General features: G+C 38.5%; 1 protein-coding gene across 11 annotated transcripts in view; it reads right to left on the bottom strand.

Annotated features, from left to right (window-relative positions):
• Nucleotides 1-27,993, bottom strand: part of MAST4 (microtubule associated serine/threonine kinase family member 4) — a 293,964-nt gene that overhangs the window by 187,283 nt on the left and 78,688 nt on the right. For 2 of the 11 annotated variants that reach the window (XM_072031755.1, XM_072031756.1), the window contains exon 1: nt 14,605-14,758. The exons of 4 other annotated variants lie outside the window; for them this stretch is intronic. In XM_072031755.1, coding sequence (XP_071887856.1) covers nt 14,605-14,743 — 139 coding nt within the window. In that variant the 5' untranslated portion in view covers nt 14,744-14,758. Of the gene's footprint in view, nt 1-14,604; nt 14,759-27,993 lie in introns of those variants that run through there. 5 more of the 11 variants (XM_038170084.2, XM_038170086.2, XM_038170083.2 and 2 more) reach the window with 3 other exon arrangements.

Here is a 27,993-nt window from a genome sequence, read left to right as displayed (position 1 = left end):
ACACTCCAGCCTGAGCACCTCTACATTTACATCTAGCACAATCCATAGCACAGCGAAGGCTCCCAGCCAAGACCCACTATCAACTTGTAAGACCATACCCTTCAATATCTTTTATGCACCACAATCTACCTCTTGCCCTGTACCCACTCATACTAGATGCAGTTGTTCCACTCAGTTACCTGACCATCTGTGATCAGTCAAAGGCCATAGCGCTAATCTGCAGTCAGCATAATACACTGCTGTATGTCTGCACCCAAAGTCTGAATTTCAAAGCACAAGTCAAGTCTCAAGTCCCTTCCCTACATCACATAAACATGTTAAAGGCACTCCTCACAAGAGATTAGGAAACACTGGCTAAATTAGTTCACTGCAACCAGTGCTTTTCTTCCCCATATCAAAGGAGAACTGCTGACTCATAACTGTAAAGGTCAGATCAGTTCAAGGTGATTAACAATTTTAATTTCTATATATGCACAAAGCAAAAATATTAAGATATAAAAAACTTCATAGACGCACTGAGCGTGGCAGGAAGACAGAGATGTGAAACAAGCAGTTTTTTCTTGCAGATTTTCACATATGCAAGTAGCCACAGCACACCACGTCCACAGCTAGTAGGTTACTCTGGAAGTCTCAGCCTCGATCCTTTCACTGTCTTTCTCTACAATCCACACTTCTCCAGAGCAAACACCACCAACAAACCAACTAACCAACCAAACAAGCAAACAAACAAAAAAACACACAACCCACCACACAATGGTGAAATACATAAAACACAGCTCTTGATCAGTACATTCAGCTGCTTCCTAGTAACTTCATGATACACAGAATGCAGGATTCACACCCAACGGCTTGATACCTTTAAGTAACAATGCAAGATAACCAAGTGAAATGTTAAGTCACCTTCTACAAGGAAATCAAGTACAGCAGGTGCAAGATCAGATGATCAGTAATCAACTGAACTCAGAATTATGCTGCTTTTACAAATGGATCTAAGCCTGTAGTTAATATCAGTGCTTAATGAGGCTTTACATAAATTTAATTAAGTACAATATATCTTTCATTTTCAGAAAAATCATGCTGAAATGTATCAGTAAGAACTATAGTGTTATAAAAATAACAGGACAGCTTGTGTCAGATACATAGCATTTTTAATCAAATGTATAATTGTAAAATTAAAGTTTGTTTCAAGCATGTAAGAGCTTTTGCTACATAATTACCATATTAATTTCTGCTAAATTAACCAGCAATTTCATTAAATCAGCAAGACGTCTGTACTGTTAATGTGTGTTTAATTAATAATAAACATTGAAGGGAAATTCTAGCCACTATAAAAAAAACAGTATCTTTAAACACATTTTGATTTTTTTTTCCACAGTTTACATGACAGAAAGCTTCAAAAAGCTACACTCAGAAGGGTATTAACGAAGATGGTAAACGTAGAAAGCAGTAAATTGGAAAATCCATCTCCACTACACTGCAATGTTAACATCCCTTGTCAACAGCAGGCAGAATTTTAAATTCTGGAAAGCTTTACTATGTGCACAGATGTAAATGTAAGAACACAAGAACATCTAAACTTTGAAATTATGGAAGCCACCATTTACTACCTGCATCATGTCTTCTAAAGCACTGTTACATTATCAGTTCTAGTCTATTACACTGAAATCATTATCTGAAGGGTAATCACAATACTGTTTCTATCCAGATTGCTCAGCTAATGCAGCTAATAGTGAAGCTGTACTTTATCCTGACACGCATACCAAGACTGTCAGCTAACTGTCAGCTGAAGAACAGAAGGGGATGTGTGTGTACGGTCACAAAAGCCACTGAGGGAAGGCAAACCAGTTAGGAGAGAAAGGCAAGCCCCATCTGACATTACTAACATGCCAACCAAGCACACAGTCTACTGAGGAGCACATCCAACAAACCAACTCGTTGGCATGGCACACAGGGCTCCAGGCTTGCTGCTGACAACAGCCCCACATACAGCACCCTAGGACTGGCATTTCTGGATCCAGCACCAGAGGTTTCACTTCCAGCTTCAAAATGGTGGCTACACAACTCAAGCGCACACTGATACTGCAGGTGGCCTCAGTGTTCTTTGTAAAGTGACTTTACAGAGAAATCAAAGACAGATGTAAAATCTTAACATCATTTCACAAAGAAAGTTAGGCTGCATACTCTGCAGTAACATAGAATTTTACACTTTTCCCTTAAAAACCAAGTTTAAGAGAAACCCTTTCCTTTTGGTATAATAAGGCAATGCTGGTTTTATTTTTCTAGGATGAGTGAGCACCCACCAAGACCATCCCTCCTTCTCTATTTAATTAGTAACTAATGATAAAAATAACCATCCAGAAAAGTCCTAAAATAGTTATCCTTATAGATTTTCGTACTGTCTTAATGGATAACAAAATAAAATAGGTTCTAAAGTTAGTTGATTCTAATAGATTTTATCTTGAAATGGTTGCAAAAAAATCATTAAACTTGCCATTCACCATTTTCTAAATGAAACATGGGACTGTGCTAACACAAAAGATAAGAGTGCTGGAGCACCTCCCCTACGAAGACAGGCTGAGGGAGTTGGGGCTGTTCAGCCTGGAGAACAGAAGGCTCTGGGGAGACCTTACAGGGACCTTCCTGTGCCTAAAGGCACCTACAGGAGAGCTGGGGAGGGACTCTTGGTCAGGGAGTGGAGTGATAGGACAAGGGCAAATAGCTTTAAACTAAAAGCGGGTAGGTTTAGATTAGGCATTAGGAAGAAATTCTTCAGAGGGCACTGACACAGGCTGCCCGGAAAAGCTGTGGGTGCCCCATCCCTGGAGGTGCTCAAGGCCAGGCTGGATGGGGCTTTGGGCAACCTGGTCTTGTGGGAGGTGTCCTTGCAGGGGGCAGGAACGGGGCAGGGGGATGGAACGGGGTGATCTCAAAGGTCTCTTCCAACCCAAACCATTCTATGCTTCTGTGATAGTAGTACTTTAAAAAACAACAGTTTTAGTGACTGGATGAAAAAAGGGAAAATATCAAACTGGAACATTGCATATTTTGAAATGTTCCACATATTCATAAACTTTTTAAGCTCCAACATATTACAAACTCAAATTTTAAAAGTCAAAGTCCTTCACCAAAGGAAATTTTCATTCTGCCATTATTCTACTTTTTAGTAGAGCTGCGTAAACAAAATAGTGAGTACAGAGAAAATACAAGAGCAAAGGAACACGGCAAATAGGAAATCTAAAAGCAAAAATCTTGTCTTAGGATATGATTTGTTTAGCTTGATTTTTTCCCTATTGCCTCTAAGGAGACAAGGCACCATAATCAATTCAAGTCAATTCAGCCTCTGATGGCTTGAAAATTCTAGGATGTAGCAAAGGAAGCAGTAAATATTGCAGGATAGATACACAGTCTAAACTTTTACTAACATAACTAAAAACTTAAGCATCGTTGCTTAAGCATTACATTCAACCTGTAATATTATCTAGTTATAGTTCTGATAGTTTTATGTCAATGCAGAAAGTCAACACATTGCACAAGCAGTAAAATTTCTTCATACACAGTTTTCCTTATATTGGTTACTATTGAACAGATCTTTGAACGCTGCCAAAACTACTTCTGTCAAATGCATTTTTGACAAAAAAGGATTGGTAATTAGGTATGGTCTCTCCAGGTATTACATAGCCTTTTCATGCCCTTTAATACATACCACCTTTCTCCTTGTTATTTCAACTTCTTGAACTGTATTGGAAGATATAACTTTGACACCTCTGTATTATGTGATAGCTGGTATGAAACAAAATGGCCTGTTTTAAGGTCACGAGATCTTGATATTGAGACAATCAGGAAATTCAAGGTCACTAGTAGCCTTGCAGTCTTGAACAAATCACTTAATTCCTTGTGCTTCAAACTACCAAAGAAAAGGAAATTCTATCCATATTTCAATGATAACAAGACACCAGGAAGGAGTAAAACAAAGATCTTGGGAGATACAAAAGGTTAATTCGTTCTGAGTTTTCAGTGTTGTGGCTGCAGATGGGTTAATTTTTCACTATTACGAAAAAGGGAAAAGAAATATTGCCTTTACAGGCATTCAGAGCGTTTTTTCCCATAACTTCAGGCATTAAGATAACTTAGTCCTACATATTCAGAAAGAGCACTAGAGGACCAGAACATGCAAGGAAGAAGGGAAACTGCATACAATTTTAGAGCTGATTGCTTAAAAAACTTATATGAAACACGAAGGAAGAAAACAATATTTTTTTTAATTTTAAAAAAGAAAAATGATAGCAACTAATAATTTTAAAGGAAATGATGCTGATAACACAACAATACTTAAAAGATATGAAGTGCTGAAAATCAAATTACTTGAAGTGACGTGCAGTAGTGTGACAGATTGATGACAAAATTGAAGGGATTAATTTAGGTAGAGCCAAACTACTCTAGCAGAGGTTCAGAAGCTTTGAACTTCACATTCCGATGATATGGTGTAACACAAGAATGTATGCAAGCCTCTCATTGGCATGAGAGGTAACAAAAATGCAGTATCTCCTCTCATCCTAGTCTCTATAACTTCACCAAAGAACCGTGAATTACAGAAATAAATGATTTGAAAATAGACTGAGGTCTTCAGACAATAGGCAATACAGTGTGCCAACTATGGAGGCAAGACCGCATTATAAATTCTATCACAGTTCTTCCCTTTTAGTTTTTGATTCAGGAAGTGTGAAATGTTTTTTATTATTATTTTTCTTTATTTTTTATTGTTAAACTAATAAGATGTTCATTTCTTGCTGATCTCTAATGTCTTCAATTTAGATCTTCAATATAATACTTAGGCTCTGTGCCCAGCTCTACATGTTCATCAGAAAAACTCTTTCAAGAAAGCCATCACACAGCACAGCAAGCACATAATAAAGATTCTATCAAAAACACAGAATTTAGAAAAAGAGAAGTAATGTGCCATCAGTTATTTGACAAAAACCTCACGCTGGTATTCTGAGCAATTCTTATGGCCAAGGCCAGAATTCAAATCAATAAAAAAAAAAAAAAAAAAAAAAAGTATTTTACAATTCTAGCTTTCATTACAAACTGTAAAACAAACAAACAAAAACACCACACCTTTGAAAGCTACCTCCCAAGGAGAACTGAAATCAGAGGCTAGGACTGTATCCTGCATCAATTAATCCATCCAGCAACAGAAACTACTGGCAAATAAAGTAACTCATCTGAGGCAACTTGTTGTACCCCATTCTTGCAGCATGACCACAGAAGTTTAATTGTGTAACAATTAAGAAGTTAATTTGTGTAACAAACGCACAGCTAACAGTTTTGTTCAAACTGCTTGGCAGTCTAACCCATTAGTCTGCCGGATGCTCTCCCATTAGCACTGCTAGTTATGGCACTGCTCTCATCTCCTGGACTACATCCTGTTGAACACAAATAATCATTACAGTATTTCTTTGAACAAAGAACATTGGGGTATTTTGAAGGAGAAAAAGGAAAGAATGAATATCTGACAGGATTCTCATTGATTACTGCATTTCCTCAGTGACGCTAGAGAGAACACACATGAAAAAAATAGGCGTTTTAAACAGTATCTTTTTCTAGAATAGCCCTTTCGCAGAAACACAGTGTAGAAGCGCTTGAAATTTCTCCCTGCGTCTTGTTAGAGCCTAAAGACAAGAGCATGCGCTTCACATACCTATAAACCTAGCCAGCTTCACCGGGTTTGGCACCAGAAGAGCTTAGTATTGATCTGTCAGATAGACTCTACATCAGAGAGAAACAATACTGAAATAATTGAGGGTGTCTTTAGGGGGAAACAGACAATCAAAAAATACACACTACTGTGGTTTGCAGTAGTGCTAAAAAATTAACTGGAATGTTCCACTCTTACTGCTGAAATAAAGCAAGGGGCGTAAGATGCTATAGAAACCATTACAACAACATTGATCCTAAACACGCGAATAAAAACATAGAAACAGAGGGGAGAAAATAAAATGCTTGCACAATGTAGGTGGTTGTTTTGTCACAATTTTATTTAAAAATCCAGAAATACTTCATAAAAAAGAGACACCGAGATCACTTCTTCCACAATCTCATCATAGATGCTGAAAAATACACAAGCTTTCATCTGTAGTCTCAGTAAGAATCTACAGAGAAGGTGTATAAACAAAAGCCAAAAGACAAATAACAGAACAAAGTTGGCATAACTGGCAGTGCAAAAGGCAAGCAGCATAAACAAACCAAAATACAAAGACTCAAGAAAGAAACCTGTGGTGAAAGATGAAGATCTATGCAGGGTCCTAAGAGAACAGACAAGAAAGTTGAACAAGAGCTATTTGAGAAAGTAAGTTCAGAAATGCAACACAGATGAGTCAACACACAATCGGGAATTTTCACCAGCTTAGCAGGCACACTCTCTAAGGCTGAGATTACTAACTTGAGAGGAACAGAGGCAAGCACAATGAGGTTCTTGCAGCCATCCTGTAAATAACCTTGTTAGTTACATTTCTTACCACTGGTACAAGGCAAAGCATACAAAGGCAGTAACATCTCCTGCCTAGCAATACAACATACAGGCTTTAACTCCACAGGCTTTATTTCCAATCTCCTCTGCTGCCAACCGCAGGAAAACTATAGGTTTTGACTGCTTTGCCCTGGGAATCCTAAATTGCACTTCACAGACAAAAAACAACTATTCAAGGAAAAAGTGATGAAATAAGAAAATGCTAATCAACTTCATGCCCAAGTGTCAGAAGCTATTCATCATCTTCAACAGTCAAGACATATAGTCTAACAACACAAGTTACGTGATCACCCCAGCATCTACATCAAACTAGTATCATCTTCTTATGTACAGACACAAACACACACCACTGTGGGTTGAAGAAGCAAAACCAGGAAACAGCACATGAACTAATGAAGAATCACAGTACCATAAAATATAGGTTTTACTTCAAGTCATAAGCATTTTGATGTTCCTAATCTTTCATATATATATATATATATATATATACACACACACACACACTTATATACATTACTCCTTCCTTTCTTGCGGTTCTCTACATTTACTAAAATCTTGAGGAAAAAAAAAAAAAAAAGAAAAAAGTAATTTAAAACTAGCAAACTGTGCTCACAAGGGGCAATGGATTCCGAAAATCAATTTTCCACTCATAACCCAAATTTTTCAGCTGTGCCTGTGAGTGTTGTATTTAGAAAACATAAGAGAATAGGGAGTATTTTCAGGTTCTTCTGCACATAAGTTCTGACTGCTGGATTCCCTAATGTACCTGCAGAACTTGTGAAAAACTATCTTTTTTAGAACAACTCAAATGGTATCTTCCTCCTTTTGGCATAATTTAAAGCAGGAGAAAACACATTAAAAAACTATCAAATAAAAAAAAATCTCAAAGTAGCAGTAAATGCAAACATACTGTATACACTTTCTTTTTCTTTACCATATATCCCTTATTTTTCACCTCAGAAGAAAAAGCTGTACTGCGGGACAGAAGGAGAAAGTTCAATAGTTGAAATGCATCTTCAGACATGTTTCTGTTTTTTATATATGCACACACACTTCTGATATAGCATCCTTTACCTGTACATAATGCCAAGACTATTCAACTGCACAAAAAATATGTACACATAAGTTCTACTTTTCAAGGGCTAAAAGACTATCAAAAGAATTATAGCATGACGTTTAACTCTAGAACAACATATTAGACTGTAGTGCATTGTATAAACTAGGTATCTTGTGTATTCACTAGTTTCCACAGAACTGATAATAAAGACCAGGAAAACATACATTGTCTGGTAACAGGAATGGTTACCCCATCTTTTAACTAAGGCCACTTACTACTTTTTCTAAGATTATGGTTTTGATTACTTTAGCATTTTACAGAACTTGATTGATATTTTTCCTTTGTAGCATATGTACAAGGCTTTAATTTTTGGTACACTGCTACTAAACTGGATCTCTTTCTGACAGGAATTATTAAAAATTCTTTCAGAATTTTCAACACACCTGTTCCCTTGCTTTGACAGAGTCTTGAAGTTTGGGGGGGGGGAGGATACCCACACACCATCTAAGCGTTATTTAATATCCCTATGAAAACTAAGCCAGCTATATATACAAAACTAAGGAATTTCAAAAAGAACAACCTACTCTAAATGTAATTTGCTCTGTAGACACTAGTTCTGTAGAAGCTCAGTATCTAACCCCTCTGAAAAGCACACCTGTTCTCAAAGGAGCAGTCACTGAGTGCAGTTATCCTTTCTAGAACTAATCACAGTTGCTGCATTCCACCATGGAGTGCTAAATTTGAAAACTAAAGTCAAGGGAGACTTAAAGGGAGAGGTGGGGGAACAAACGAGCAACAGGAGCACAAGAGCAGAAACTGAGAACTAAGAACTGAACATCATTGAAAAGGTCACGAGCCGTTGATAGGAAAAGCTGTTGTTCTGATTTACTAGTCTTATAGGAGGTAAAGATACAGTGGTGGAAGAAGTCAATGCTATTTTAAAGCGGACAAAGTGAAGCCAAGAAAATAAAATTAAAAGCAACTATCAAATTGCAGTTTTGAGTTTTCTGCTTTGTCATCTTCACAATCATTTCTGTTTTTACGTAATTTTAACATTCAGCTGGGCAACTGGCATTGCTTTAAGCAAAAAGTTGCTTCAATCTATTGGGGAAAGGAATTAACAGCATGTCAAAGTCTTTGAGCAATTTTGATAAAAATCCACAACTTAAATGGAAAGTTTAACACTTAAAGTAAACATAGCACATCAACAGGTAGAAACAAATATGAGAAATCATATCAAACATGACACAAAGTGGCATCACAGACAAAATTTTAATGGGAAACTACACTAAAATTAAGCATCTTACAAAGAACTTCAAAATGACAACATGGAAAATTACTGATTTCATTAGCTGTGACAGTGAGTAAAAGAGTTTGTTAAAATTATCTGTCAAACTAAGAACTAACCACAGAATTGGGAAAAAATTGTTTTAATAAGTTCCTATCCTTCATGCAGATACGATTCCCGTTATTACTAAAGTTGCTGGGAAAACAAACACATACTACAGATTTTGGGGGTAAGCTGTGACTCAGAAGCAGGGGCTAACTAGTACACAAAGGACACCTGAACTGGTTTCCTTTATGACCCATAGAACACGACCAAGCTCCGTTCAAATCATTAAGGATTCCACTTCGTAGCTCACTGAAGTATTTTACATGAAGCAACATTAGCTTATGCATTGCATTCCAAACCTAACACAAAACAGTCAGTCAGCTTTGCAACATATTGTAGACATTATCAAGAAACGTTACTGCAATTATCAAAAGGCATTAGAGAGAAGCATGATATGGGCTACAGACACCAAGCTGGCCCCATGCCAATTATTTTAGCTCCAAATGCAAGCAGCTTTATTTATTTCAAACCCTGAAGTAAAGTGACCACAATACTAAGAGAAGACAGTAGAAAAGGTTAACCCCTTCAGGGAAGCTGTCACAGCTCAAAGAATAGCAAAGTATGTCTGACACAAGGCCTTTTAGAAGACCTGACAAACATGTAACAATGCATGAATGCCTGGAAAATAGAGGTAAATTAACTGATTAGGAGATTGTACACTCTTTTGGACCCCACAAAAGTGTCAGCTAATGAAGAAAGGAAAAGCATTCTTTACACCAGAGTCCCCTCTCTCAGAAAGTTGGTCTTTGCTTTCTTACAGCAACTACCACTGCCTACCACTATTTAAGCAAATAAAATATGTACTCCAACCTGAACACATCACCAAAATAGACCTAAGATACCCTGCTTTCTGTAAAGCTACCTGCAATAACTTGAAACTAAAGATAGCTCTATCAGGGGAAAAATAATAATTTACCAATATACCAAAAAAGATTACACTATACACCTGTGATTACAGCGATGCTCATGCAAACACCACATAAAACGAAGAAGTGTCACAGTTTAGGTTGTTCTGAGCACTACTTTGCAGAGTAGCAACCCCTCAGTAAGCAGTGTTAGGACTGGATAGAAGCAAAAAGTGGAGGATGAATGCAGAGTGCAGGCACAAAGCTATTCCCACAGAACACCAGAAGATGTCCATCCTGCCTTCCCCTCAACTAATCTGAATCTATGTGAAAATGCAAATTAAAAAGTTGTGGGGGGTCCCTTTGTTTGTTTTTGTTTTGTTGTTGTTTGTTTTCAATCTTCCACCACTCTTGCACATGCTCACCAAGAAGCAGAGTTGGTGAATCAGATCTGATTATCAACTACACAACTCCTCACATCTAGCAGGATGAAGCATACCCTGCTTCAAAATCAGTGAAAAATATGAAGAATCTTTCCAGAACCTCATCTATACTAATTTTCTGTTGCAGACTGAAGAGAAAGAGCAGAAAGTCTTCAGCCTTTATCACCATTTTTTCCTCAGCAGACTGCTCCGAGAACACATTCCCTATCATGAACAGCGTTCAAGAAACAGTTACAGTCTAAATGATATTTCCTTTCTTCTCTTCCAGAGCACAGCTTACCAGCTGACCCTTCTTCACATCATCTTTCAATATTTCAGTCAGAAAGGATTATTTTCATGAAGCCTCCTAAATCCAGAAACTCACATCTGTTTAGGAGCCACAGAAAAGGTCATTTTTCTTAAGAAATCATTACCTGTCTGTTTGATTTCTCAGAACGCATTTTTAGGAGAGCCGATAAGCAAGTACCTGGAGAAAAACTTTAAGGTTTTACTTCTTGCAAAGGTCTAGGCACTACGCACAATATTTCAAAGTGTCTATAAAAGACAACTATTTTCCTGTTTTGGAGTTGGAGGAAAGGAATAGTCAAGGCCACAGTCACTGTGCTCCTTGCCATGTTTTCCAGAAAGAACATGGAATTCACATAAATTGACTCACCAGTTCCACAAAAATAGCAACTCTGCATTTATACCACATTTTCATTTACACTGCCTGTCTCCATCTGTACCGCAATGACTCCGAATGTAAGCATGAAATTTATTTCAACTCACCCACCCAAAAAAATCAATGCATTAAGTATTAGAAGATTTACAATTGGAATTTTTCCATGTCATATACAATATTAACTATGCAAACTTTATACAACCATCCCAAATTGAAAGAAGCCTGCAAAAGTTTTGCAGCATTTACAGAAAAAAACATAGCTGAAGACAATAAAACAAATAAATACAGTATTTTCTTTGACATTTGAGAGGTTTCACATATAGCTGATGTGTCTGCTGTTGGTCAATTTCTCTAAAAGTCTAATAAAAAAAACACTCATGTTTCTACCTCAAGATTTATAAGACACTGCTTACCAGCCACTTAGAGGCAAAACTGAAATTAGCAAAAGAAAAAGGGAAGGCCTGAAGCACCCAACTCATCTGTTTAACCAGAGAGAAACCTTCATCAGCACTACAAATATGATTGAAGCTGCATCTGACTGTAAGATTTCTCCCACACTCCCACATCCCTCTCACCAAAGAAATGAACTGCATGTTACCTGTAGCCACCATCACAGGGGCTTGGAGCTGTTGTTTAAGGCCATCTGAAACATTCTGCTTCAGATCAATGCCTACCAGACAAACTCACAGAAGAAAGCAGAAATAAGCTCATAGCAGGACGTAATCAAGATCTGTGATGCAGAATATGCAAGTAGATAGCTGCCTTTTTTTTTTTTTTTTTTAAATGAGATGCTTATTTCCATCCATACAAAATTATATTTAGCATTTCAGAAGTTGAAGATCAATTTTCTCCTGTCTTTTCTTTCAAATAAAGTTGTGTTGTTTTTTTTTCCTGTAGTTAAAGCTTAAGAAGCCATTACCTAGAATCTGCTCACTATAAAGGAATACATACTACAGATCTCTACATTCAGAAGACTTTGTTTTTCTATGAACATAACCAAAACAAATAACTAGACATAAAAGATGTTGTAGTAAAATGAAATCGGTATACGTACTCAGGATGTAACAAATGAAGGGCTCAGTTTCTCTATTAGAAGCCTAAACTCCACAAAAACCTTATATATATCAACAAAAAAAAAAAAAGATTTACCCAGGTCTACACATCTACTTACAGCTTACATTTTGAGACTCAATTCAAGCTGTTTCCTGGCTTTTTTTAAACACAGCATGATGGTACATGGCATCAAACACAACTACATCAGGTTCCCATCTAAGAGGAAATGGTTTGTGTGTCCTGTAAACCAAGCTTTGAAGCAAACTGTGCACAAACAGAAAAAATGGCAATTGCACAAATTCAGCTTTTAAGTATCTACTGTTTCTTACTATATGGCTGGATTATATTAGAAAAACTCACACTTTGCAGAACTCAGAATTTACACGTACCTTCAACTAAGCAAGCACACAGCTTTTCAGCAGATTTATTTGCTTTAGAAGTTCTGTTTCTAACCTTTAGAAGTGACACTCACATGAAGTAAAGTTAGCTGACCACAACTACTTCTGGACAGTCTTAATCCAGAAACCTTTTTTTAATCCTCTTCTGAATATTCTTGACAGCTTTACAGGAAAATATCGGTAACATGTTAAAAAGAAGTGGCAAAAGACACAGGGGACACTTCCACAGAACAGTATACTGGCAGAAGATTCAACTTTTTTTCTTTTAAACAGTCAGAACACACTACTACTACTAAGTAACAAATAGTAACAAATTCATTACTTTGGCTTGTATTATAAAGAAGGGCAAATGTCAGTTAAGAATCCAACTCAGGGACTTCATCTAATCAGTATTTACTAAGAAGAATTAAACTGGGACTACATTCTGTGTCATGTCATATGATCTGCTTTCCAGCTTGGAAATTCATCATACTAGTCTCTAGGCTAACTGAATGAACAGATAAAGGTGGAAAAAAAAAGAGGAACAGAAGAGGAGCGAGAGGACAATAGGAAAACAGATTCAGTGAAAGGACTAGTAGATGAAATTTGAGTGTAAATAGGATCTCTCCCTTGCCATCTTTTTCTAGATGACAGCATGTCAACTTGGACATTTTTGACAACCGGTTATTTTTTTCTACCCTGGAACAAGACTAAAGACAAAAATGAGGTACACATCTTTAAAAATTGTTACTGTACACACTGTATGTATGAATGGGGTCTTTCTCGCACTCAGATTATTCATGATATAGCTTTAAATACTATTAAAGAGCTAGCTAAGCATGTGCAGGAGTAAGCAAAGCATTCTGTTAAATATTTATGGTATTCACTCAAAATTACTCGATTAAAGTTACAGATGAGGAAAAAAACAAAAAATCAACTCAACAGCAGTGCTTGCAGAACTCAACAATAGGCTTTCACAACAAGGTTTTTATGTTACCCCTTAAGCAGTACAGACTGCTGTTCAATTCTTGTCAAAAGGCAGAAATCCGGTTTACACTACTCAATGGATTACACAAGGTTTAGGAGAAGGAAATCCGGTATCACTGTAAGATCTACCTCTCAAAACTTTCAAGTCTTTTTAAAAGCTGTCATAGAGAGTCCCAACCTGCAGCTGAAAGTCCCCTCTCCACTGCACAGTCAGCTAAGAGAAAGGATTTAGGATCTGAAGGAGTGAAGTCTCAGAAACTGCTTTTATGAAAAAAGTTATTCACTCTCCACAGACAAACGCCGTCACACGACAAGTTAAAGCTGACAGATTCTCGCAGCACGGAGAGGCCCCCGAGTCCCAGCAGATGTGCCTCAGCTAGCTAGCACGGCGGATTTCCCTTCAGCACCCCTCCGGCAGCTCTGAGCGGCGTGGAGCTGCAGGCACGGCTCAGCACGGGCTGATTGCCGAGGAGCGCCCAACTTCGCCAGCTCAGCGCGCCCCGGGCGCCCTGCGCCGCTCCGCACAGCTTGGGAACGGCGATCCCAAAGGCAGGGACAGCCTTCCCCTTACCACCCCCCCCCCCGCTTCTCCCATTGAAACGCTGCGGATGCGGAGGGAAACAAAAGAGAGGAAGTACATTCATCGCCCGGAGTGACTCGCGCCGAGGGGCTCTCGCCAAAACAATGGGGCGAGGGCGATGCAGTTCGGGGCGAGGGGCTGGGGGGCACGGCACCGCACCGCTCCGCTCCGGGCTGCCCGCCCCCCGCTCTGCTCCGCTTCTCCGAGCCGGCGGGAAATAAATAAATAAATAGAAATAAATAGATAAATAAATTAATAAAAAGTCACTCACGGAGGGCGACGGCGGGCGGCGAACCGTTATGTCCCGGTATTTATTATTATTATTTATTTTTAATTATTATTATTTTTTAAATTATTTTCTAACCAACTCTGACACAGAAGGGCCGGCAATCCGAAATCAGCGGGAAAACAAAATATACAAATAAATAAAATAAAATCTCCTGCCCCCCCCCTCCTCCTCCTCCTCCTGTCCTCCGTCCCGTCCCGTCCCCGCCTCAATCCCCCCCCCCCGGCCCCCTCACGGAGCGCCCCAACGGCCGTAACGGCTCGCAGCCCCGCTCCGCCGCGCGCCCACAGGTGTGCGCCGAGCCCCCCCCGCCCCGCCCCGCCCCACCCCGCCCCGCCGCGCCAGGTGCGGGCAAGTTACGGCCCGGGCCGGCCCCGGCACCGCCGCCGCCCGTACCTGCAGTCCCCGGCGCCGCAGGAGGCCCGGCTCGTCCATGGCGCCGCTCCGCCGCCCGGCCGCGCCGGACTGCCCCGAGCCCCCCGCGCCGCTCCGCATCCCCGCAGCGCCCGGCCGCTGACATCACGGCGGCGCCCATTGGCCGCGCCCGGTCACGTGGCCCCGCCGAGGTGTGCAGCCCGGCAACTTCGGGCGGGCCCGGCCCCGCCGGCGGCCCCGCCAGCCGCCACAGTACAGCACACAGCACAACACAACACAACCGCAATTAAATCACCCAGTTACATTAATCAAACCCGCCGCCGCCCTGCCTGCCCGCCCCGCAGCCGGGCTAAGCAAACCGTTAGTTGTGTATTTTGTTTGTTCCTCACGGGGTCACAGCCCGCCGGGCGCTGTCATTAGGGACACATCCCCCAAAACCCAAAATTGAAGATCCCGGTACCGCAGCGAGAGTCGTTCGTTGCGGGTTATGTTGTAAAGTGATCAGTCACTGCACACGGATTCACAAGAGGAGGTCTCGTCCAGCACTGAACACCCGGAGAGGCGTCCCCATAAACACGCCCGCACGTTCTCCAGCTGGGAATCCTCACCTGGTCTCACTTAAAAACAAAATTTAGGAGACTACACACCATCAAACTCAAAGGCAGAGCGTGATCCTCTCCTCGCAAAACCAAAGGCACAAAAAGTTAAGTCAGACTGACAGAAACTGTAACACTGAAGCTGAACACAAATGACTTCTTCAGTATCCACACTGCAAACACTCAAATGGCAATGATTCCGTTCCAGCCTTTATTTCTGTAATCGCACTTACTGCTTCAAAAAAAACGAGGGGTTACTTTACCTAAACTAGCATCCCAATTAGATAATTTTAAAGAATTTTTCAATCAGAAGTCTGATTCTGTGGAAGACGACACCACCACACAACAGCAGGATCCATCTGCAGGAATATCCGTCCACAGGTGCACCTGCAGATAACCAATTCTAGCACACACGTATTCCCTTTCCACATCAAACCCCTTCTAGAGAGCAGGGACAAAGTGAAAAGTACATTTCTTACTAAAGGATATAAATAGAGATAAAAATCAAGGTTAGTATTCACCTATTAACAGTTTAAGATGAGGATTATGACAATCGCATCCTCAAATCTAGTATGAAAAAAATATATTGATTTCCTGTCAGATTGCATCACTTTGAGAAGCAGTCCATGTACATTTCACAGTAGTAAAACCTGCTAGGGGCAAAAACATTTGGAACAAAAATGAAGGATTGCTGAAAGGATAACATACTAAGTATACACCTTGTATGAAGAACTGAGGAAAAAAAAAAAAGCATTTGCCCTTCTCAACTTCTCTTCATACGATTGAAATGCATTGTTATTTTACACTTTTAAGCACCAAGACAATTTGAGCATTCTCACTAAGCTGAATTTCTCTGGAATCTCCAACTATGTTAAGAAAAAAAGTCAATTTTTATCAGTTGGTCACATCAACTGCAAGTGTTTCTCCTTCCCTGTCTCTCCACATCTCCAGCTCAACATGCAGCTGTAACATCAGGTCAATGGCTCAAACTTACCCATTACTGATTTCAGTTGCAAGATAAGAGCTGTACCTGAGGCGATAAGGGAAAAGCTCACACTGACCAAAACTCCAGTTCCACAAGAGGGAGACAAGGCAACGAAAAACAAACAATGCTACACAAAGATTTGTAGGCCAGAAGAGAGAGTAGCATGACCATCAAGTCTGACCTTCTTTGTAACAAAGGATACTCAACTCTCCTGAATTCATTTATTATTTTTTGAACTATAACCTCTTTAAATATCATGTTGAACCTCGTGAAAAACTTTTCATCTTGGAGATTTGAACTGTAAAGTGACTAGGATCCCTCACTTCCTCTGTGGAAGAAAAAGAAACTGGGGTTACACTAAGTAATACAGGTATCTCCTTTCAGTTCTTCCTAATGGTATTTTCTTTCCCATTTCCACTTCAAAATACATCATCTTTTCTTTCTCCTCTGTTAACAGAAATTTTCTCCCAGTCATTCATATCCACGTGCCCTCACAATCCAACATTTCCCTGTTTCTGTTTCCAAAGAAAGCGCAGGCAAGTGAAACACAATTTAAACACTGTTACGTTTCCAATGAGGATGGCACAAATTAATTTGATGCAATAGCTAGATTGTCAGCTTTCAAGGGTGAGAGGCAAAAAAAATAAAATACTGTTTGTCCCTTGTGGCACACCACAGGTTTCAGCTGCAAGGCTGTTTGCATTTATTTACACAGTCCTAAACATGTGTTTACACAAGTTTTATTTCAGTCACTGGAATACAGGAAAAACTCTCAGCACACAATTAATCAGTTAGTTCCCTCAGAAGCTAAGAATATGAAAGTGTGCAAGTTCCTTTTTTTTTCCCCCAGTGATTTTAGCATATCTAACCACATAAATTGTCTAATGTACATATACAAATTAAAAGCACTCTCCTACCTATCTGAGAGGTCTGCAAGGCATGAAAAGTTCTACAAATGTATTGCTTGAACAACAGCACAATAAAGCCATACTAACCAACTAACATATCAATGACAGGCAACAGATGCAAATGGTCCTAACCTAAAAAAAAAATCACTTTAAGTATCACAAAAGTATCCAGTTGTGCACACTGATAATTTACAGAAAGGATTGTAAACAGACAAAACCACAAAGTCTCCTACATGAAGAAGCTTCCTAACTACATGCAAATAGTGTATAAAAACTACTTTGTTTTGCAAGAAACTAAAGATAATTGTTGTAGCTACACAGATAACACTGAAAGGCAGGAAAATGAAACAAAGAGAAGACTGCCTTCCAGTGGAAGATGAAATTAATCCCACATAGAAAAGTACAAAAACTACCTTTCACTGAAAATGTATTTGTTGTCAGTTCTGAAAATAACACTCTCCAAAGCTTGTGCTGCAACATATAATGCCATATTAGAAGGTACTGAAAGGCACAGCTTTGTGTCTAACACAAGGTGAATGTCCACTGAGTTTTTCTCACATTTTATGAACCTTATTAGATATTACCAAAGGTGTATCTTCACTTTTGAAATGGCATACAGCTTGCTATTTCTGTCAGAAGGTTTTCATTATTTTTCAGCTCGTTATTTCAGTAATAGGCACTATCAAAATTATGATAGAGAACATTCTGGTATTAAAAGTTGTGCTTTAGAACAATGAAAAAAATATGTTTTTTAAAACATGTAAACAATACTGTCTGCCCTTGCATACATACAAAATACAGCAACCTGCTTCACAGGCTCCTTCACATAATTGTTGCAGAAAAGCACATTTGTACATGCACCATAACATAGCACATGTATACAGAAATTGAAGGAACCTGTTCCCCTCTCCACTCCCCCTCCTTTCCAGGGAAGGTAGAATTATTTTAAGAAATATAACCACCACAAAATTTTCAGAAAGCTTTCTTTCTTTCCTATAAAAGCAGCGTTTGACCCGATTATATGTGAATAATATTTCAGTTAGCTAAGGTACATATCAGTAAGTACACATTTATTTAAAGCCAAAAAGAAATGCAGCAACTTTTTTTTTTTTAAGGAAAATTATACAAATTTAGACAGTTTATTTCCCCATTCAACTGCTAAGGCTTTGCCTTAATTGCATTGCTTCACTTGGTTCTGTCAGTCAATATTCTTTTCTGAATTTAGAAATTACTATGATTACTGCAATGACTTAATTAAAAGATAAAACCTGAGCACATCAAAATACATATGAATATGTAATCCCAGTCTCACACTGGAGATTTTAGTTTTATGGATACACATATCCTATGCGTGGCTGCCACTTTCATACTACACATGGTGGCAGCATAAGATAAATTGTGTTTATTATGCATCATGGAACAACTCACTTGTACTCTGCCCTTCAAATCTATCTCTGCCAGGGCTGTTTCTCATACCTTAAATACTGTACAACATCAAATCACTATCACTGAATTTTTTAAATAGTTATTTTCCTCTCAAATGTGAGAAATCTGAAGCTCAGAACAGATAACAAGCAATCCAATAATTGCTGTGCACTGTGATAACTTGGAGCCCATAAGAATGGGAACTGTTTTTCCCCAGCATTCGTAAAAAGTAAGCCTTGATTGTATTATTATGCACTGATAAGCTATTGAAGTGATTGTTGGTAGGAAAATTAAAATACTCTAAGTGCCATATTTTCAGAAGTTCGGGTATATGGACACACTATCACTACACATACCCAATTTCACAACTGCAGGAATGGAAAAAACATGTAAGTGTTTAACGGTAATTCCTATGCAACCTTTATCTAAGGACATTAGAGAGGAGAGAAATAACTAAGTGTGTTCTATCTGATTTTGTGCCAGCCACATGAATGTGCCTGCAATGTGCACACACACAAAAACCCACGCATCAAATCAGACCTAACCTATGCAGCAGAGTTGAGGATCTTCATCTACATCTTTTCCATGAATAGTCTTCATATCATTGCAAATCAATACACGATTACTATTATTCTAATCACACAAAATCAAGCTATAAGAACCAGTTTCCCGTTTCTATAGTCTCCTGCCCAAGGAACTGCATCAGGGAATGAAGCTGGATCAGGCTAATACACAACAGATACAAACAGATATAGGAGATAAAAAAAAAAAAGCACACAAATATTACTGATATATAGCACTAAAGAAAGGTGGGAGAGAAGTGTGATTTACTTTCTATTCAGCATCCCACCCACCTCCCCCCAAAAAACTGAACTGAAAAGGAAGCCAAATTAGGAGAAAGATTAATACTCTTTAACTGCTATCCCACCACCTTCATATACCACAAAAACTGACAAACAATTGCCAGCACGTACATTTCTGTTGGTTTATTTTTGCTAAACAGTAACTATTAACCAAGCAGCTTTACTGGGTGTTAAGAGTTACTTTACTATCCCAGAAGTCTCAACTGCCTTTTACAGTAACAATTACTGTTTTTCTCAGCAACACAGCATGATTAGATTATTCTTGTTTCAAACTTTGAAGGTTTTCCTTTGTAATTTACCTTTTAAGAAGATTTTAGAATCTAGAATGAAAATGCTTAACTAGGATTTTTGTAACCCAGAAATGCTTTTTAAACATTTATTTACATACATTTATATACCTCCCTATTTCAGGTTTCCCAGTGAAACAAGCTTAACCTACTCATACAAAATACAAGCATGTAAAAGAAAAAAAAAAAATTGCAAAGAAAAACTCTACAATGCTAGCTACAGAATTCAACAAAAGGAAAAGTGAAACATCGATTAGAGTATGAACAGTACTGGCATATGGCAAAAAGGCTTTTATTTTAAAACTGGAATCCCCAGGCTGCATCAAGTTCAAATCTACCTACAGCTTTCAAGTTCAATAAGCTTGTCTCTCTAGCCAAAGGCTTTTAGTCTAATCTCAAAGAGAAGCACAAACATCCCAGTTTTTCAGCAGATTCTCAGTATAGCTTATACTGTGCATAACAATGACAGACTATTCAAAATATGGTGTTCTTGTCTAACCAAAAGTGAAGAAGATTCATGTAAAAGTATCAGAGAGTACTGATATCCAAGCTTCAGTAATCCAGTAAGCTCATCTTCCTCAGTGCACATAAAAATAACTAAAAGCTTTCTATTCTGCAGGGGCATTGGGTGCTGGAGTGAGTGGTCCAGACAGCAGCTTCAAGAAACACATTCAGTACTACTCATTATATCCTGCTTCCCATCCAGGAAAATAATGTTTCTTTCTCCAAAAATGTTTCATCTCCAAAACCTTGCAGACATCAAGTGTAAACTTAAAAAGAGATTCAGATAAACAGAAATATCATCTTAAAAGTATGCTGTCAGTTGTCACATGCATGTTCTTGGTTACTAAGGAGTTTATTTCACCCATGCAACCAGAGATACTTGAGAACCCAGGAATTCTAAGAATCTTTCAGAGCTGACTCTCTAAAGCCTTTCAGCATAGTTTCCTATCCACTATGAATGAATTGTGAATCAAATTCTGGCAACATCTTTGACCATCACCCTGAGGCAGCTCCTACTTCAATTATTTCTTCTGAAGACACACTGTAGGACTCAAAGTTTTCAAACATACAAAAATTATGTATTGAAGCATTTTGAAGCTACTCTTAAGGGCAGATAAAGCACATACCATAAAAGGATGACGACATTACAATTCCACAAAGAAGACTAAGGTTATCTATCTGAATGGTCACAAGGAAATTGAGCAATTTTAAATCCCACACTAAAATAACTCTGCTACTCTGAGTATATGTAAAACTTTAACAGAAATCACATTTTTCTGTAGCACTCTGAAAATAGCTTTCAGTTTTTGAAGGAATTTACCCACCAAGTTTTCCACTGAATTTCAGAGCTGGAAAAGACAGCCTCTTCAAAAACATTATGTTTGTCTAATACACCTAAAACCAACCAGGGGTTGGGGGGGAGAACACAGTAAAAACAAACCACCCACTTTTTCAGCCTTTTTGTATGTATCGCGTCTATACCTAACCTTCAATATTGTCACTTCAAAACGTTGCTGAACAAAGCTATTTCATCAGAAATCATAACGGAAACCAGATATTCACCAAGTGAAGTTACAGAAGAATGAAAGCCAAAGCCATGTGTGATACTGGAAGCTGGAAGATGGGCACGTATTTCTTGTACCAGGATTAAATTCATTGAGGAAGTCAATCAAAATGAAGATAATCTTTGAAGAACTTCACACAGATCAACACCTAGCTACTTCACATAAATCAGAAACTTACAGCATCACTACTTACTGTTACATTTCCAAAGAGCTTTCTTGAATGCAATGCTTTGGACTTTCAGCAATGTTTTATGAGGAAAAGAAGCCTATGAGAACACATTATCCATCTGCCCCTTGTTCCTCCAACTTCTGGAAGTCTCTGTTGCTCTGTAAAGTGCTGCCAAAATTGGCTACAGCATTGGAAATGAGATATTTCATCAAAATTGGCTGCCATAATTGATGGACCCACACTTAAGCTGTCACTGAGAGGGGCAGCCAGAATCCACCTTAAGAAGCACGTGCCCTTCTCATCTGTGGGCACAGGCCAGCTGACCACACTGCAGCCCTACACCACAAACAGCAAGAATTCCCTCTTACACAGGTATAGAAAGGCTTGTTCATTTTGCTGTTAACAGGAAAGCATATTTTAACTAAAATATTTGATCAGTAAGGAAAATAGTTTGGGATAAAGCTGTCCTATCTCCACAAGGTAATAAAAATCCACCCACTTGGTTTCCATGATTTCTTTTCCAAGATCTCATTTACCACAGAACCTATGCAATGATATCATATGAACATACCTCTTACTTCATGAAACACGGAAAGTAATCCTCCCTTTTTAGAGTGTGGGGTACTAAAGGTACCTTGTTTAAAATTATGATAATGATATTCTGGTAATTCTTCAATAATTAACAACCATTGCATTCTAGAGAAACAAATTAATTTTAACCAAAACAAGTAGTATTCATAATGTCACTTACTACTAGTAAGGTGTAATAATTCATATAGAAGTCTAGACATCCTAACATCCTTTACTGCTCTAAATCCTTGTATACAATACCAGAACAAAGCACAAATTCAAAAAAAGTTTCACGTTTTGTCCCATGTTTATCTAATTCTTGGATTCTTGATGTCAGACTGTGACAGTATTAGTTTCTCACTTTTTATCATAACAAACAGAGCTAAACATCTCTTCATAAATTAACTGTATGCTACTCACATGCATTGATATTACATATTCAATTTAATGCAAAGAATACATTTTACGTAGTAATGCATTTAATGTATTCAAGAAGTTTTAGGTACTTAAATTAGTCCAATTTTCTCAGGTTCATTTTGGATCACTAGATTTAATCCTTTAGAAATCACTGTATACAATGTGACCTTCCACTATTAAATCAAAATGTTTCACCAGCATCAAATATATCAACCACAAAGCCCAGAAGCATTTCAATAATCTACTGTATAATTCACTGGAACACCTTTTTCAATATCAAAACTGTTGATAATAAACTCAATATATTAATTAAAAGCCACAAATTCATTTTAGAACTAATCAGCCAGAAACAGTTTTCATTTTCTATCTTAAGCTATGAAAATCGTCTGTAAGTACAGTGGCACATTAAACAGAGGTGACTTGCCTCCAGTTCTCCTTTCCTTACAACATCATGATATTTGAACACCTCTATACATTTGCCTTAAATCCCTGTAAAAGGCTTATAGAAATAACACAACAAATGCTCCACATGAAACCAACAACTTCCCTTCAGGGTTTGGCATGATAACTGGTATTCCTCAGGAAAGAAAGAGATACTGCATCCATCAGATTTTTTCAAGGCACGGCTTCCTATGCATCCCCAGCTACAAAACTGCTGGCCTGACAACAAAATTGAAATCACTAATTATTTAGCTATACTTCCTTTTAGTAACATAATCCTACCCCACACACAACATAGCACACTGCTCCTTTAACACAACTTTTGGATTTCAGAAGGAGATTTTCAGTCGAGGCATGCTGCCTGGATTGGTAGGGTCTGTTCAGCCTGCATTCCCCTTCACCGTCACAGACCAGGGCTGTTACGTGGCACAGAAATGATCAGATAAGCCAGGTTGCTGTGTACCCAAGAGAGCAACCCAACTACCTGGTCTAGCAATGCAATGAGAGATTTTACTGTTCTCCTGAGCCACTGTGCATTACTCAGAACACACGGGTGAACAGGGAGAAATTCAAGACTCCTTAGTTAGCAAAGCTCTGATTCTCTTCTTCTAGAGCTGATGAATCTACTGACTTCGCAAGCTACAGGTCAGTGTAGGGTTGTGTAAAAATCTGTCATGCATAAAGCTGATTGTAATGGATTTAAAAAAAATACTACTGGGTTTCCAATTGCATTGTAAGGTTCTTGGAAATTAAATGCTTCTTCATACTAAAGCATATATACCTTAACAACAGCCTCAGTTATGCACGCTAAAGTAGCCATGAGGAAGGGATGTGCGGTCCGTGGACGGCACAGGTAGGTACACACCGGCTTTTTTTATGCCACCTGCTGGACAAAATCCTACTTGCACCAGCTCACTCCTGCCTTAGCCGTTCAGCACGTTTAGAAGGTAACAAATCAGTCGCGAGAATATCAGAGGAAAAATAATCGTTGCAGAAGCAAACACTTCGTAAAGCAATAACTTCTGTAAGTAGTCAGCCTTCCCTCCAGTGACAATATATAGAAGAACACTGGTTACAACCGACTTTTATGATTTTGCCGTTTGCATCAAACACTGTGTTCCTCATTTCAGCAAAATGCATAGATGAGTCACCAAACCAATCACTTTTAACAGTTCCACCAAGACACTGAGCCCTCTGACTCTCCAAACCACAATTATACAGCAGCATAAAAATCTATTTCTGAAAGCACAGCACATATAACCACAGTCTGATTTCTCTCGTGGATCTCTTTTCAACAAGAAAAGAGAAATTGCATACATACAGAAGTGTTATTCCTTTAAAAAAGATCACTCAACTACTTGTCTCAGTATTCCCCCACGGAATGCCAAACAGCAAGCTTACAGGAGTTATGTCACTTTAGATCTTAAAGTTTGCAGCTCCACATATCTATCTATATTCCAATTTTCAGAGAACAAATAAAAAGAAGTCTGAGTTGATTTTACTATACTGGCATTTTCTAACAATCAGCTCAACAGAATATTTTACTTTACATATACTCTAAAGGAAGAACAGTAAAAACTTTCATAGCAAAACAATAACAATAGCAATTACATTATGAATAATCCCTCCAAGATACTTGGAGGTTTTGTTCTTGTGTGAAAACAGTACAAACAGGTAGCCACACAATTGTTCAAACATAATTATTAACCTTGGGAAGGTCTTAAATGTATTTTTCACTCTGAACAATTATGCATCTAGTCTTTTTTTTTTTTTTGATGGCCCATATTGCTTTTTTTTTTTTTTTTTTAAGAGGTGTTTAATCTTAACACTTCCAATAACTCAATATTTTCTCAGAGGGATAGCAGTAGTAACGTGCTTTGGAGGATGTATAACTCTTCTTAATGCATTTTGCCTTCTCCTTACGCTCTAAGATTCAACACTTTCCACCCACTGCATGGTCATTCTTCTTCACAAAAGCAGCCTCCTTCATTAGAGAGCAGTGGTTCATGTTTTAACATTTATATTAATACAGAAGGTAGCTCACCGTGCTAAAAGTCTGACTCCCCAGGAACCTAAGATCCAATACAAACCAGACAAACCATGGAAGCTTTTTTTTTTTTTAATAAATGTATGCTCTCCTACTGATAACTAGTTTTGATTTGTACTCTGTATAATACAGAAGAGCATGTACAAATAGCATATCAAAACACTTATTCAGTTACAGGTTTCAGGGAAAGCATCATCATTGTAGGGATGTTTGTTCAGTATCTGCTTTTACCGGTCACATTATCACCAAAACAACTAAAGTGGAGTTGGGTTTGAGCATAGGTTAGCTGTCTTGCTTAACTTCAGCTCACTCGCTTTCCTTATTTACAGCAGGGAATATTATAATTCAAATTTGTTTCTTACTAACAATGTAATTTCACCCGTTTTTGAACAGATGACCTAACATGAAGTTAGGAACCTATGATTAGCCTTTTCCTTACACTCTAAGATGTGTTTTATTATGAGATTTTTCTATTACAAAGCCAATCATCACTTCTGAATTTAACCGACCACATACTGCCTTCCACTGCACCACGTAATTGCAGATATTCAGCAATGATCAAGAGGTTAAATGTATTCATGAGAGTAGCAGTTAACCAATCTCACGTTGATTATTACGTTGTTTACTCAAGTGACACTAGGTCGACTTGAGCACTTAGCTAGGTTTCTTGATCTCCACAACACAATGAAAGAACATTCTTAATATACTTATCATACTAAAAAAATATGATACACCTATAGACATACACACCACAATAGGGCATACTGTGCTTAAGAGAAATAAAAGAAAGCAGAACAGTTCCTAGCATTACTGAGATGAAAACAGAGTTGACCTTGAAGTCTTCTGTGTGCTGTCACGGAGGACGATGTGCGGGACAAACACGGTGACTGTGCCTCACCAGTGCAGCCACAGAAAAATTTAGATTGCATAGACTGTGGGAGGTCTGGCAGGAACATTAAAAGGTAAAGCAGTGGAAAAAAAGATCAAAGCCCACATGCCCACCTGCTTCCACAGGACAGAAGTGTAATTTACAGCAAGATGTCTGATCCCACATGAATGTACAAGAAAGTCTGACTCAAACCAGAGGTACAAATATGCAGGAGCATGCACAAAGGCCAAACCATGGGGTCAACCTATTTAGAATTTTAACTCAATTTTAACTCAGTGAAGCTGTATCTGCTTGCTAAGCCTGTAAGTGTTAGAAATGAGGGGCTGCAGTATGTTCTCAAATTGAAAAACACCTGCAGAAAAATCCTAGCTGTACACCTCTGCTTGTTTGGAAGTAAGCAAAATCAGAGAAGAGGAACTTCCATTCCTACCACAGACATCTGGATAAACTGTATTTCCCCTCCATGCCTGTAAGTCAGATGGGTCACTCAGCCCTGCACAAGTCTTTGTTTTGAGAGTTGTGATCATCAGAATCATGGGGCTATTTCAGCTTGAGGAACAAGGCTTACTGTTCCCACGCTGCTTTCTACCATCCTCTGGTACATTACAATCACTTCTCAAGTATCATATGCATGAAAACAGTGAGAGGAAAATAAAAATAAATAAAAACGTTACCTCATCAGTTTAGAAGTCTGCTGTATCTAGTTATGCCTTAATCTGAGGATACTGCTCCATGGCAAAAAAAAATAAAATAAAAAAATTGAGCAGAACAGATTACACCTCAGCAGGTTTCAAGCAAAGTCCACCACTTTAGGTCAAACTCCGGTTCAGGGAGTTTCAGTATTTGCATTTCTGTTAACTGCCACAGTAGAAATCAAGTTTCTTCTTCTGTGATAATTTTTCTCAAATAGCATCAAGAAAAGAAAGTTCCACAACATTCAAGACTAAGTTTCTTAGCAATATATGCCTCACAATTAAAATTCAGATCCATGGAGCAGTACCTCATCCTTTACAGAAACTTTTAGTTTTCTCACCCTAACTACAAATAGGTACCAATTTCCTACGACTACTAACAGTCAGGTTGTAGCTGCCCCATAAGAGCTACAGATAATGCCCTAAACTGCTGCCCACATAGGCATCACAGACGGTACTCTCATTCGAGGCTGTCAATACCTTTGAGATCTTAAATGCTGATGGAAAACTATCAGCTACCTAATGCATAAAGATTTTTCTAAATCTACAATGCTATTTCTCTCTGCCTACTTTATCTCATTTATTTTAAAGTCAGAGCTGTGAGTAACTGTAGTTCAAAATTTTATCAAGTGCTTGGAGAGTAGAAATCAGACCATCTGAAGCAGATCTGTACATCAGCACATACTTCTGAAGCAAAGGAGAATGTATATGTGAATCTGCCTTCTAACCATCGTGTTAACTTACTAAACAATCAGTCACACTAGGCAGTTTTCTGCTGGGTGATGGGTGACCAGGAGACAGCATTAAAACTGAAAGTACCTAAATCCATACCAGTTCCTTTTTTTTTTTTTTTCCCCCAGTCTGTTCACTTCCTGTTCCCCAGGTCTTTTTTACCCCATTTACCATACCTCCTATTTCCACACCTACAAACCTTCATCGGGTTACAGAATTTTTTGATCTAAGACCAGAAAGGGGCACCATTATATTCCTTAGTTCTTACACTCTATTAATCATGGACTGTGATATTTTACCCAGTTATCTGCTAGACACAATCTAACAACAAGCTGAGAAAGCGTGTATTCCCAAAAAGGCGTCTAAATATCGAACACTATAAATATCACATATCAATCTCTTCTGGTTGTGCAGTTCATTGGCAAACCACCCTTACTCTCATTTCTCACATGGATAATTTTACACCAGCATGCAGGTTCGTGACCTCACTTTTGCAATGCTTTCCACTTTTTTTTTTTTTAAGAGACACTGACAACACGATTCTATATGACATTTTAAAATAACCTTTACTAACACCACACGCAGAACTTAACTATCACAACAGTCAAGCAGAATAAGCCCTTATTCAGAGCCATTACTCTTTAAGATACAGTGACAAGCTCCACTTCTAGGGGTGAATTTTAGCTGAATGATCTCCACTGTGGGGGTCCTGTAGACAAAATGAAAACTCTTAAAGAACAGGGCCTTCTCAGCTGACACTGTAAGCTAAGGGATAAAATTTTAACAGCCCTAGCCTTTTCATTATCTAGAAGTAAAAAGTT

The sequence above is a fragment of the Anas platyrhynchos genome, chromosome Z, assembly GCF_047663525.1.
Source record: "Anas platyrhynchos isolate ZD024472 breed Pekin duck chromosome Z, IASCAAS_PekinDuck_T2T, whole genome shotgun sequence".
NCBI classification, from domain to species: Eukaryota; Metazoa; Chordata; class Aves; order Anseriformes; family Anatidae; genus Anas; species Anas platyrhynchos.
This window is presented reverse-complemented; position numbering and strand designations above follow the sequence as displayed.